We start from the raw sequence: 12,829 nt of genomic DNA, 5'->3' as shown, positions 1-12,829 counted from the left end.
CTGGTTTGGGCTGCTGAATTACTTGGCTCACCATTTAAAGTCTGAACATGGGATACCTTTTTATCACTGATTCTAAAACTTGGAGGGATTTTAGTAAATCTGTGTTGACTCTGTCAAAAATGAAGTTTTAAAAATGTGTTTTTAAAATATGATAGACAATTTAAAATGCAATCACTACCTTGGTTTAAAAGAATGTCGAAAATATTATTCCATGACTTAGAGGTTATCACTTTTGAAAATGGGAATGAATGATTCTCATGTTAAGTTATAAGAAGATAGTAAACCTGCCTTACCTTCTTCTTACAGCTTAACTCACTAGGGTGATGGGAAGTGTACTAGATTGGGAGTTGAAAGCTGGGTTCTAGGCCCTCTTGTCTTCTCACTGGGAGTGAGCTCACAGCCAAGTCCTGAGGATCCCTGAGCCTAGGTGTCCTCAGCTGTTAATGGATATATTTGTAGACCAGCCCTACTCTTCTCAGTTCTTGAATCCTATGAGTGTAAAAGGATCCTTGAATCTGTGTGATATATCTCCGCTGTGCAGTTTTTCCTTATGAATTCTGCAGTGGTTACATGCTTCATCTGAGTGCAACTTCTAGACTACTTTCTTTCCAAATATCAACATTAAAATGTCAGTTTATGCAAAGGTCTTTTATCTTGATTCTGTACACAAGTAAAAATAACTAAAGTCAGTTTTTTTTAAAAGAAAGTGACCCAAAATTTTCTGCCAAGTTTGACCTAATAGTGTGGCTTATAAATAATGTGTTTGTTATATCAACAGTGTCAGAGGAAAAGTGACAGTTTTCTTTGAACATAGGGAGTATAACTTTCTGTTTCCGTAATAAGCATTTGAATCAAAGTCTGGGATTTTCTCTCTGTTGAAGAAAGCAGCAAACAAGATATGATGTTCTGAGGAGTCTAGCTGTCTCTGCAGGAAGTTTTAGCAGAATCCCAGGCTTGCAATTGTGGTCTATGTTTAGTAGTCCTCTCTTGTATAACCTGCATTCCTTCTTTTCTCTCCCTGTAGGTTCTGTCATATCATGCTTCAGCTGCAGAGGAAGAAACAAGAGAGCTCCAATCCTTAGCGGTAATCCTCCTCCTCTTTCTTTGTAGAAATGACTAATTACAGGCATCTAGTTAATACATAAATATGCTTCTCTCAGGACAACTGCTTCTACTGGTAATGGTCCCCTAGGCATTTAATTAAATGTGGTAAATATTTATATGGACATGTATAAAAATATCTAATCAAATCTCCTTTCTTGCAGGGCTAGAAACTCACTGATAACACAGAGCAAAAGATAGCATCATTGATTTTGTAATACATTATATGATTCTGATATTTTTCCAATAATTGTTATAATCTTTACATCTTTCTTAAGCCAAAATTAAATGTAGTTTTCAGTTCATGGGGAAGTGTCGACAGGCGATTGCAAGGTGGTTGGTTGGTTAGAGTAATAACAACAAAGATTTTATAGCTTGTAACTGATAATGTGCTCTGTGTTATTAAGAATTGAGAGTGATTTTAATTTCTGACCGTATGGCTTACAGAATGTTATTTGAAATTGGGTTCAAATGAGGTCAGTTCCTGAATTCTCACCACATTCTTATTTAGGATGCTATGAGAGAAAACCACATTGATATGTAAGTAGAATGTCGCGTGTTCTAGGTCTTGATTGAGATTGCCTTGGATGAGATTAATGAAAATTCGAGGCACATACACACTGACAACCGAGACTGACCCTCTGAGTTTAAATTTCCTTGAGAATTTAAACTCTCATCACGTGATGAGAGTCACGTAAGGAACGAGAAGGGCCATCGAGATCATCGAGCTGCGGCTTCTTTGTCGCCATCATCACGGCTCGCCAAATGTCCGCCCTCCGTGCCCTTCCATACATTTTCTCATGTAAACGGGACAGCTGTGCTGTGAAACAAGGGACTTGCTCACAGTTGCGGTGGCAGGAAGTGGAGGGTCAGGATACAGGCTCACACTGTCTTTCTCCAGAGTGCATGCACATCATCACTGTCCTGTCTATGATGGGCTGTTAGGGAGAGAGAAGGCTAAAGATGATTCAGATGTTCTGACCTTGGGAATTCAGAGAAGGATCGTCCCATTCATTAACAGAAGTGGAAATATTAAGCAGGAGAACGGATAGATTTGATTTAGAACGTGGTAAGTTTGAGGTAAGTGAACAGCCGAATAGACATCTTCAACAACCAGGAAGGGCAGGTCTAGAGTGGAGAGGGGCTGGTGGGCAGAACTAGAGGTGGTGATCTGGGAGTTAAATCATGGGATCTGGGGGAGTCCCATGGTAGGGAAACACCGGGAATGAAGCACGTTGCGGCGAGTGCAGAAACATGTGCGAGGCTGCGGGCAGAACTCTTGTGGGTTATGGGTTTAGATGGAAGGTGTAGGAAAAGAAACCAGCTGAAGTAGAGAAGTGGGAGTTACACTGGGAGGAAGCTTTAGGCCAGGCAGTGGCACAGAAGGCTAGTAGAAGAGTTTTTACAAGAAAGGAGATCCCATCAGTCGTTACAGGAAGGTTGAGAAGGCTGCTGGATTCAGTGATTAGGTGATTGTTTAGAAGGCAACTTCAGGAGTGACACGGCAAAGGGTATGAGTAAATGGTGAGAAAATGGAGGAAATGAATACAGACTATTTTTAAAAATATGGTTTGTATAAAAGAGAGAGTAAAATAGCTAAGACAAGGTGTTGGCTGCATCATGTGAAGTGTTTTACTTGTTTTGTTTTGTGTTTGTGAGCAGGGTTTGCTCACAAGCAGGAAAAGCCAGCATGTTCTTGGACAAAGGCATAAGGTCCAGGGTGAGTGTGAGACTAAGAAATTTAGTCAGTTTCTTTCAAGAAATTGAAAGAGGTCTGGACTTTGAAGTGGCCTAGGTTTTTGTTTTTTGGTGTTTTTTTTTTGCGGTACACGGGCCTCTCACTGTTGTGGCCTCTTCAGTTGCGGAGCGCAGGACGCACAGGCTCAGCGGCCATGGCTCACGGGCCCAGCCGCTCCGCGGCATGTGGGATCTTCCCGGACCAGGGCACAAACCCGCGTCCCCTGCATCGGCAGGCGGACTCTCAACCACTGCGCCACCAGGGAAGCCCTGGCCTAGGTATTAAAGCGACATTTCTTTGGCCAAGACGAGAGAAAAGGGATAATAATAACAATAATAGTAGTAGTAAATAATAATAGCTACACTTACTTGAGCAGTTACCATATACCTGGTATGTTTGAAGTTCTTTGTGTGTGTTAACTTAAGTGTATTAAATCCACAGCCATCCTATAAGGTCAGTATTAGCATTTTGAAAATGGAATTTGAGGTTGAGAGAGTTTAGATTGTCCTACTCAGGATCTCCCAGATCGTGAGTGAGTGATGGTGCCAGGACTAAATCCAGGCGGTCCAGACCCAAAGCCCACGTCATTGCACAGCGCTGGAGAGAACGAGCTAGGAAAGAAGGAAAGAGAATCAGGACTTGTAGATGTTCTTGATTAAATCACCGAGTAGGAAGCTGAGTCATCTGCCAAGAAGGAACTTGAGATGATTTCATCTGAAAGATTAAGCTTCTCTAGGGGTTAGCCTCATTCGAATTGGCTGTATTTCTTTTGTTCACTGTGAGCTTTGAAGGAATGAAACGTTTTTCAATTCTTTACAAAGGTTTAGAGGTTTAAAGTATCTCTCACATCAGGCTTAATTGCCCATTTGTCTAATCCTGGTTTTGAACTAACTGCATACTGTGAGCCGGAAATGATCACATGGAGAGATACATTTTGAAGTGCTTGCAGGCTTTGTGGGATTATTAAGTTAGCTCTAAAATGAGGGCAAGGGTACACTTTGTTGTTTTAGATAAATAAAAAGTAGCAAATAGAGGCATTTCTAAAGATAATGCTTAAAAAAATTCCATTAGGATATTAAACTTTGCTTTTTACTTTGAAAATAGCATAGTCTTTCAGAAAAATTTGAAAATTATTTTCTCAATTACGTTGATAATTTTAGCAAGAGAAAAACACTTTGGAAAAACTGAGCATTGCTATATTGCAGTATTGTTCAAAAGCATCTGTTGTTCCATTTGGAAAATAGATTTCTGGCAGCTGCATTGAGAAATTTAGGGTAACATAGCTTGTAGGTCAGATAATTCATTGGAATTGGTTGGAATTCAGCAAGTGATTTCAATTCTGTTTTCTGTCATCCTAATAAAAATTCCTTAGCAGCCCCAAATACACAGGTGTCTGCATCATCCAGAAATTACCAAAATTGCTGTCTTAGTCATGTGTCTGATGGTTTATCTCAATTTAAAACCTAAAATAAATTGAAAAGCTGTCAAATGCTTCTCAATTTTTATTTTTAGAAATCAGTTCTGAAAAGAATTAAATAATGTGCTTAAGTATACTAAATATTTATGCCTATGTTCAGAAAAGTTTTCTAGTCATAAAAGTATAACAAAGTTGATAGGAAATTCAGAATCCTTTTTTTCCCTTGCTTAACTTGAGTTTTTATCCCATTTTTAATCTTATTTTCTCTTGGCTTAAAATTGGGTGTAGCAGAAATAGGGCCTCAAACAAGCATTTTGCCATATACCTTTTAATGATCCTTACAAGTTACTGAGATAAAAATAAAAGGACCCCAGCTGACCTGGTTATGGTTATTAGAAAGTTGTTAGTTAAGATATCAGAATGAAATAAATGTTTATGTATTACAAGTAACTGAATATTTGATTGATTGATTGCCTTTTCTGCCTTCTCTTGCTACAAGAACAGTAAATTAATACGTTTTAGAGTTTAGTTTTTTAACATAAACTTCTCAGTTTTGTCATGGAGTCAGTGCTGATTCAGTTCCAATCCCTACAGCTTCTGCTTTATAGCAGTTTCTTTAATCACATGTAATGTATCTCAAAGCAAACTGAGACCCTGTTGTGATCCTGAAAGGTCTTCTGTATCAAAATAGAGAGAGAGGGAAAAGCTGGCCACTTAGGCAGGATTTCCTAGGACAGAATTTATACCTCATCTTGACCTTTAACCTTTCAGAGACAGAAACTTCATGTGAACCCTCTTGATCAGGCATGTGTGTGGATGCTGCAGGTAACAGCAGTAAGGGGCAGAGCCAGATACCTGACCCAAGTCTCTATTGCCTAAGGCAGTGTTAAGAGTACAGAGCCACTTCCTTATGTCAAGATGATCATCACATTCCTTCACTTTGGGGGAGAATCTCTATGGATAGTCAAATTATAAATGTAAAATTTTGAGCAGATAATAATAAAGAAGAGTTGACCCTATGATCTAGATAACTAGTGTCACCAAACTGTAGCAACAAGGCATCCAGTAAGGCATCTTCTTCCTTAAAAAGTGCTAGAAATACTCGGGAACAATTTGGGTCCTTTGGACTTCCTGTACACTGTCAGTTGATGCATTCATTTTTATAGATGTCTATAACATGAAAAGATATAGATCTTTTCCACGTTGCAAGATTTAATAGATTCTGTTTGATTCTTCCTACTTTCATCTGACAAGCAAATCTCACCTATTTTGCTTTGATTCTACTAGTGGATTACTTCTAATGGTAGTCTTAGCTCCAAAGTATGGTGGCACTGTTCTTGAGCTTCTTATATACTAATTAGATGCTAACAAAATCTGAGTGTATTAGCCCCAATTGTAGTCATACATGTTCTCCGAAGTTTTACTTATAAGCATATATGTATTTTATTGGAATCTTGACATTATTATTCGCCTTCTTTACATGGTTTTGAAAAACCTTATGCTCATTATTCAAGTTTTTTTAATAGTCTGTGCCTCTTCCCTATTGAGATGTAAAGGAATCCATTTATATAGTGTTAGGAAGAAGGAAAAATAATAAAATGTTAATATAGTTATTGAAGAAAATATACTAATCTAGTCTTGCTATGCCTTATTCGCTTCTTTATTCTCTTTAAGATTTGGTTCCACGTGCTGAGGTGGAATATTCACCTCTCTTTGTATTAGTAGGTTTCTTTCTCATTCATATCTGGATCCACTTCCTTCTTAGAGGAAGATATATTCTAACAGCCTTGTCAACTAATTGTGTGGGGTTTCTTCTTTGAAAACACATTTTCTGTGCATGTTAAACATGGGGAAGAGAGACATTAGCCTTCTGTAAAGTGTGATGTGATGGCTGTCAGCGTGGCTTTGTTCAAAGACCCAGACCCAAACTGCTCTGCATAAAAGAGTGCCCCAAGAGGCAGGCCAGTGATGGGGACGGATAAGGAGAACTGAAAACACCTGACTGAGCATATCTCCTTGTGGCTCCCAATAAACTCATCAAATACCTACGTTAATTTTATTCCTGAAAATAATTCCCGTAAAGAATGGATCCTTGGGCTCCCCTGGTGGCGCAGTGGTTGAGAGTCCGCCTGCCGACGCAGGGGACACGGGTTCGTGCCCCGGTCCGGGAAGATCCCACATGCCGCGGAGCGGCTGGGCCCGCGCGTCCGGAGCCTGTGCTCCGCAACGGGAGAGGCCACAACAGTGAGAGGCCCGCGTACCGCAAAAAAAAAGAATGGATCCTTGAGGAAAATCTCGTTCCCTCTTAACATTTGTATCGAATAAACATCAAGGAGCGATGTAACAAAATGCCTTCCTAAAACACTGCAGCTAATTGGAAGAATTTGACATTTTATGGAAGACCAAGTTCAGTGGCTGCCCTTCTTTCAGACTTATTTTAATAAATAACGTTCTGAATAAGGGCCTTTTCTTAAGAGTTGACTATTGGGAGTTGTTTCTGTAATTTCTATTTTAGCTCTTGAGATTTGATACTTCAGACCTATGGCGGGTAGAACGCCATTGATTGCAGTGTGACCTTTTCTGTGTAAAGATTATACAGTTGAGGGCTTTCCTGGTGGCGCAGTGGTTGAGAATCCGCCTGCCGATGCAGGGGACGCGGGTTCGTGCCCCGGTCCGGGAAGATCCCACATGCCACGGAGCGGCTGGGCCCGTGAGCCATGGCCGCTGAGCCTGCGCGTCCGGAGCCTGTGCTCCGCAACGGGAGAGGCCGCAGCAGTGAGAGGCCCGCGTACCAAAAAAAAAAGATTATACAGTTGAGCAAATTGTGTAGCCACATGTCTTTATTTTCTTCCAAGGTTACCAGAGACTTTGCCACAGGCTAAATATAAACCTTTTTCATGAGACAGCCACCAAAAATGTGAAACTCAATAATTTTTAAATGACCCTTGTATTTACCTTACCCAAGTGTATTATTTTCCATGCACATGTGATTTATGGGCTTCAAGGAGACTATACATTTTATAAACGTATTATTTCCTATAAAGTTTCATTTCCACACTTGTGTAAAAGGGACCCCAGTGTGTCCCTTTTGTTGTGTAAATGGACTTATTTCCTACTAAGAGATAGTTGAATAAAAGAAGGGCTGTCATTTGTCTTAAGTAAGGTACTGATAAAGCTCAGGAATGATTCTCTTTGACTTTAGAAAAATAGGTGACTCCATTAGTCAGGATTCTCCAGAGAAAAAGAACCAGCAGGAGATTTTATATATGCGTAAATGAGAGAGAGAGAGAGATTCTGAGGAGTTGCCTCACGTGCTTGTGCGGGCTGAGAAGTCCACAGTCTGCTGTGTGCAGCCTGGAGACCCAGGAAAACCAGCGGCGTCTAAAGTTGAGTTGAGTCTAAAGGCCTGAGGGCAGGGGAGCTGACTGTTGAAATCCCAGGCCCAGCGCCTGAGAGGACAGGAGATACCCCCGTTCCAGCAGGCTTGGAGGAAGCAACAAGGGGCACGTTCCTCCTTCTTGCACCTTTTGTTCTGTGAGGCCCTCAGTGGATTGGACGATGCCCTCACACGTTGAGAAGTACAGTCTACTTTACTGAGTCCACAGATGCAAATGCTCATCTTACCCAGGACACCCTCCCAGATGCACCCAGAAATCACGTTTCATTTGGGCACCCTGTGGCCAGTCAAGTTGAGACATAAAATTAACTATTACAAATGACTAAAAAAGGAAGTTAAATGTGTACTTACATTCTCTGTCGTTGTGTTGTTAGGGATCACTTACACAAACTTACTAGCATCCTCGTGTTGTTGCACTTAAACGATATATTTCAATTTTTTATGTGTCTGTCTTCTCCATCAGACTGTTAGTTCTTGAGTGATAATAATAATAGCTACTATTTGGTGATTGCTTAACAGGAACCTGGTTTACATGTTTTGTTGGATAACTGAATGAATGATTCTAGAAAATTCAGACTTTTAGGAAGCCTGTAATCTAGCATGAAATAACACAATTCACGATCCTTAAATGCATTCAACAAGATTATGCTTTCTTTTTTCTTAAAGTGATTATGAAGCTAGAAATAATGTAATAGTTGATGAAATGAATAAAACAGAGGCTAACTGGTCATAGAGCTTTCATTTTCATGAATATAGCATGATGGTTAAGAACGTGAGTCTAGAGAGACATGTCTAGGTTCAGATTCCAGCTCCGTGATCTCGGGCAAATCTGTGACTTCTCTGAGCCACGGTTTCTTCATTTGTAAAAAGAGAATAATGAAAGAACTTACCTCAGAGAGTTGTAGTGACCAGAGTTCCTGGTACATATGCCTCCCCCGCCTATTATGTGTCAGTTATTATTAGTAGTGGTGATAGCGGAAGAAAAAGCAGTTCTCCTAATGTAGTAGGAACAGCATTGAGGCCTTCATCTTCTCCATCATGTTCCAAGCCTTTTTGCCCAAGCCATTCTAATTATTCACCATCAAGAAAGTTGTTGGGGGATGGAGGGAATGAAAAGTGCCCACCAAACTGAGAAGGTGTCTTGAGACTGAAAAACAAGGCAGGCAGCTCCATACAGTCAATGGATCAGTTCATTGTAGGGTAACTTACAGGGTAGGATCGGAGGGACGACAATTTGGAGGCATTCACAGCTGCACTCCATACCACCGAGGGGCCACTGGGACAATTTTATGGTTAATCTAGGGTATATGGGTATGTGCTTGGAAACAGGGAGTGCATTCCTAAGTCAAGATTTATGAATGGGTAGCTAGTCTCAGGGGCACTGGGAATTGTCAGTGAAGGTCTTCATCATTGTTTGGAGCTAACAGAGCATAGAGGCCACCTGGACCTAATGATTGTTAAAAATATCTATTAACTACAAAGCCCTTGATGACGGAGAAATGATTTACCGTATAGTACAATCCTGGGGAGGGTCAGTGGAAGGACAGGAGGAACTGTATGGGCTCAAGATGGTGTCAGTTATGCTAACAACCATACAAAAGTATGCACTCATTTTCTAATTAGCAAAAAAAGAACAACAGGTAGGTGGAAAACAGGTAGGAAGAAAAAGAGCACCATGTGTTCTAAAATAAATGTAAACCTTTTGTTTGTGAAGTGTAACCAATTCTCTACTTGAGGGGAGTTATCTAGAGTTGACCATTTTAAGTAACGTCCTACCCAGAGCTGCTAAAAAGTGGAAAACTCTTGGTCATTGTTTTCCCATCCTGAGTTTCCAGTGTTCTTGCAAGTGAATGAATCAAAATTTAATGACACTTAAAGCAAGCTGAAGCTGAGTTTTTAAAATTACAGTAGCGAGGTATTCATTGTGCAGATGAAAGAGGGAATTCAGCTATAAAAAATTTTTCAAAAGTAAATAAAGTGAATAATTGAACTGTAAGAGAAGAAGGCATAGTCTACAGTTTATCCATTGTGTCTCACTCAGCATGGTTCATTACTAATGTTTGTGTTATAGCTCTGCCAAATTAAACTAAATATTATGAATATTTATAAATATAAATATATTATATATAATATATATTATATAATATATAATATAATATAATAAATATAATATATAATAATATAATAAATATAATATTTATAAATATTATAAATATGATTAGGTACTTGATGATCACAAAAAACGTTTCATTTATACATTCACATTTATCCTATTTTATGTGGGTATTAGGTGTTCCAAATATAACAATAAATAATCAGTCTCTGTCCTCTTGGAACTTAAAGAATAGTGAAGGACTATGTGTATAACTTTAATATTATATAATTATAATCAGAAAAAGAGCTATGACTGTAAAGTATAGGCATCATGAAATTACATACTATAGAGACGTATTCTAGAGAGAACGGTTTGGGACATGTGTAGTTATCCACGTCTTCTTAAATGTCTCGGTTCCATTCTTGGTGCCCCACTTGCTCCTGATCAATGCTCTAATGTTCACATAAGAGATATGGCAAGTCTGTGATTTCATCCTGCACCGTCACTGAGCAGCCTGCAGGATAAGATCGTGTGTGGGTTTCGAGATCTGACCCACTTTGGAAACTTTCATGTAAGCCAGAGTCAGAAAGCCACTAGGCCACCTCCTTCCAGAATCAACCATCGCAGCATAGTTTGGGAGTGAGAAAGGTGCTGCCAGAACTGAAGTCTCCACAGCTGCATCACACCCACTGGAACCACATTTTAGAAAAACGGGTTCCTCATGTGGTGTAGGCACTGTGTTAGTTTGAAATTCAGGTCTCACTCAAGTATACCTCATTGAAGAAACCAAATTTCATCTGGAACCCTAGCTGAAAGAGAGTCAGGGAAATATATTTTTGAGCTTTCTTGACTCTTCAGAAAATGAAAGCTCACTAGGAAAAGGTTGAAATAGATGTTATGTTAATGGAGTCTTGCTACAGTATATACCACAGAGACCAGTGAATGTTTCTCTGGTGCAGCTGAGACATGAAAAAATGGGAAAGAACTAGCTATATGAAAACTTGCGGGGGGTGGTATTCTAGTCAGAGGAGGAGAAATAGTTAAAGAGGCCCAGAAGTGAAAGAGAGAGCATTAATTAACCTTGAAAACAAATGGCAAAAACATAAGACACCTCTGCCTACCTTGCACAAAAAAATCAAATGATGGCCATTTCCAAAAACTCAATTTTTTCATTTAGAGCATCATTGCAGTAAGTATAGAGGCTACCACGTACCCAGTCTAACACTCCTCTGCACTCACGAGAGGCTAGGGTCCTCTGTTCAAGCCAGGAGGAGTGGAATATCCCTTCTCTCACGTGTGAGGAATCAAACATGAAAAGCATAGTATAACCATAACAGCTAAGGAGCGCCATCCATTTACTTTAAATGGTGAGAGAGTCAGAGACAGAGCTTGGGCCTCTACAGGAAGGTCACTGGCAAGATTTAGATGCCACTCACAGGGGGCCTTGGATTCCAAAGTGAGAAGGCAGTTATAGATCCTGGAGTCCTGTGGACACAGAGATAAATTAAACCTTAGAGACAACCCCCTCATTTTACAGGTGAGAAAATGGGCAGAGCTTAAACGTCTTGTTCAGGGTGACAAAGTCAGTGGGGCATCGGGACTAGAGCCCCTAATAGCAAACATTCCTTTACCATGTGCTTCACCTTGCTTTCAGGTTTCTCGTTTTATGATCGTTATCTAATGCCAAATGCAAATGTGGTAGTTGATCTAGGGTAATGCCGGCTGGTGATCAGTTTATTATATAGCTCCTCATCAGTCAGATGGTTTTAATTAAAGATCACTGAGCAGTTAAAGTATTTTTATATCTCCGAATACTGCTTCCTTTAACCCAATCCAGTCCTATTCCCAAGGATATGTCCAGTTCCACCCTTAGTGAATTTCACTTCCAGAGTTTTTTTTTTTTTTTTTTTTTAATTTTTGCAAGAATGGTGAAAAGGGATCAAGACATTAGAAAAAAAGAGTTATAAAAAAGGGACTTGGGCTTCCCTGGTGGCGCAGTGGTTGAGAATCCGCCTGCCGATGCAGGAGACACGGGTTCGTGCCCTGGTCCGGGAAGATCCCACATGCCGCGGAGCAACTAAGCCCGTGAGCCATGGCCGCTGAGCCTGTGCGTCCGGAGCCTGTGCTCCGCAACGGGAGAGGCCACAACAGTGAGAGGCCCGCATACCGCAAAAAAAAAAAAAAAAAAAAAAAAGGGACTTAAATGAAGAATTTCCTCTAAAGAGTCACGAGAGGTAACTAGTTTCTTTATTAGTTTGAGTGGCAGATATAATTAAAGAACTCAGAAGAAAAATGATTTTATTCTACCAAACTGTTTACCAGGTTGAATCTTTAACCCAGGGAGCTTTGTATATTCTTTATATTCCATATTCGGTTACTTTGACACAAATTAGAACTCCCAACCCTAGAAAGGCTTAACTATATTCAGATGAAGCACTAAAATATCTAATTGCTATTGCCCGATAATTCACAGGCACTGTGTTTTCATGTGGGGAAATAAGCAGTATTGTGCAGTATTAGGTGGTGTCATAGTTCCAGAAGTTCGAATTGGATTAGTCAACCATAATACATATACACATTTATAGCTTTACAGAATCTATAAAATATGTTATTTGTTTGTCTTCAACATCATGATGCAATAAGTTATATTATCCCCCAAAGAAAAACAAAGTCAGAAGTCTCACTTTGCAAATTCTAACAAATCAAATGGTCAGTGAAAGAAGCTATAAAAATCCAGAATTGTATGTACATAACCTCTCCCAGAAATACCACATATTTTTTTCCCTGCTATTAGTAAGATGTAGACTCTTTTGTTTTATAAAATGGTAAGTTAGAATGACAGGCAGTATGTTCTACTTAAAATCCCCTTTATCCCAAGCCCTTTCAGGGCAGACAGAAAGTTGAATTCTCTTGTGATGGTCAGAGAAGCAGTTTACGAGAGCTTTAAATGACGTGTGACCTTCTCATGGCTTATTAGCAATCGATCCCAAGAATTGCGAACCTCTGTATCACTGAGCACAAGGTTCTGAAGGAAAATGTCTGTACATCCCCCCTAGGTCAGCGTAGAAAGGTTGAGTCGTG

The 12,829-nt window shown here is 39.8% G+C and overlaps 1 protein-coding gene across 5 annotated transcripts in view; it reads left to right on the top strand.

Moving 5' to 3' along the window:
- The window catches only part of PDE5A (phosphodiesterase 5A), a 146,070-nt gene that overhangs the window by 93,146 nt on the left and 40,095 nt on the right, over positions 1-12,829 (top strand). For all 5 annotated transcript variants that reach the window (XM_059066196.2, XM_067036581.1, XM_067036580.1 and 2 more), the window contains one exon: positions 1,025-1,084. In XM_059066196.2, the coding sequence (XP_058922179.1) occupies positions 1,025-1,084 (60 nt within the window). The remainder of the gene's footprint in view (positions 1-1,024; positions 1,085-12,829) is intronic.

Source organism: Kogia breviceps, chromosome 6 (genome assembly GCF_026419965.1).
Source record: "Kogia breviceps isolate mKogBre1 chromosome 6, mKogBre1 haplotype 1, whole genome shotgun sequence".
Taxonomy (NCBI): domain Eukaryota; kingdom Metazoa; phylum Chordata; class Mammalia; order Artiodactyla; family Physeteridae; genus Kogia; species Kogia breviceps.
Note: the sequence above shows the minus strand (reverse complement) of the source record. Positions and strands in the feature narration are given on the sequence as shown.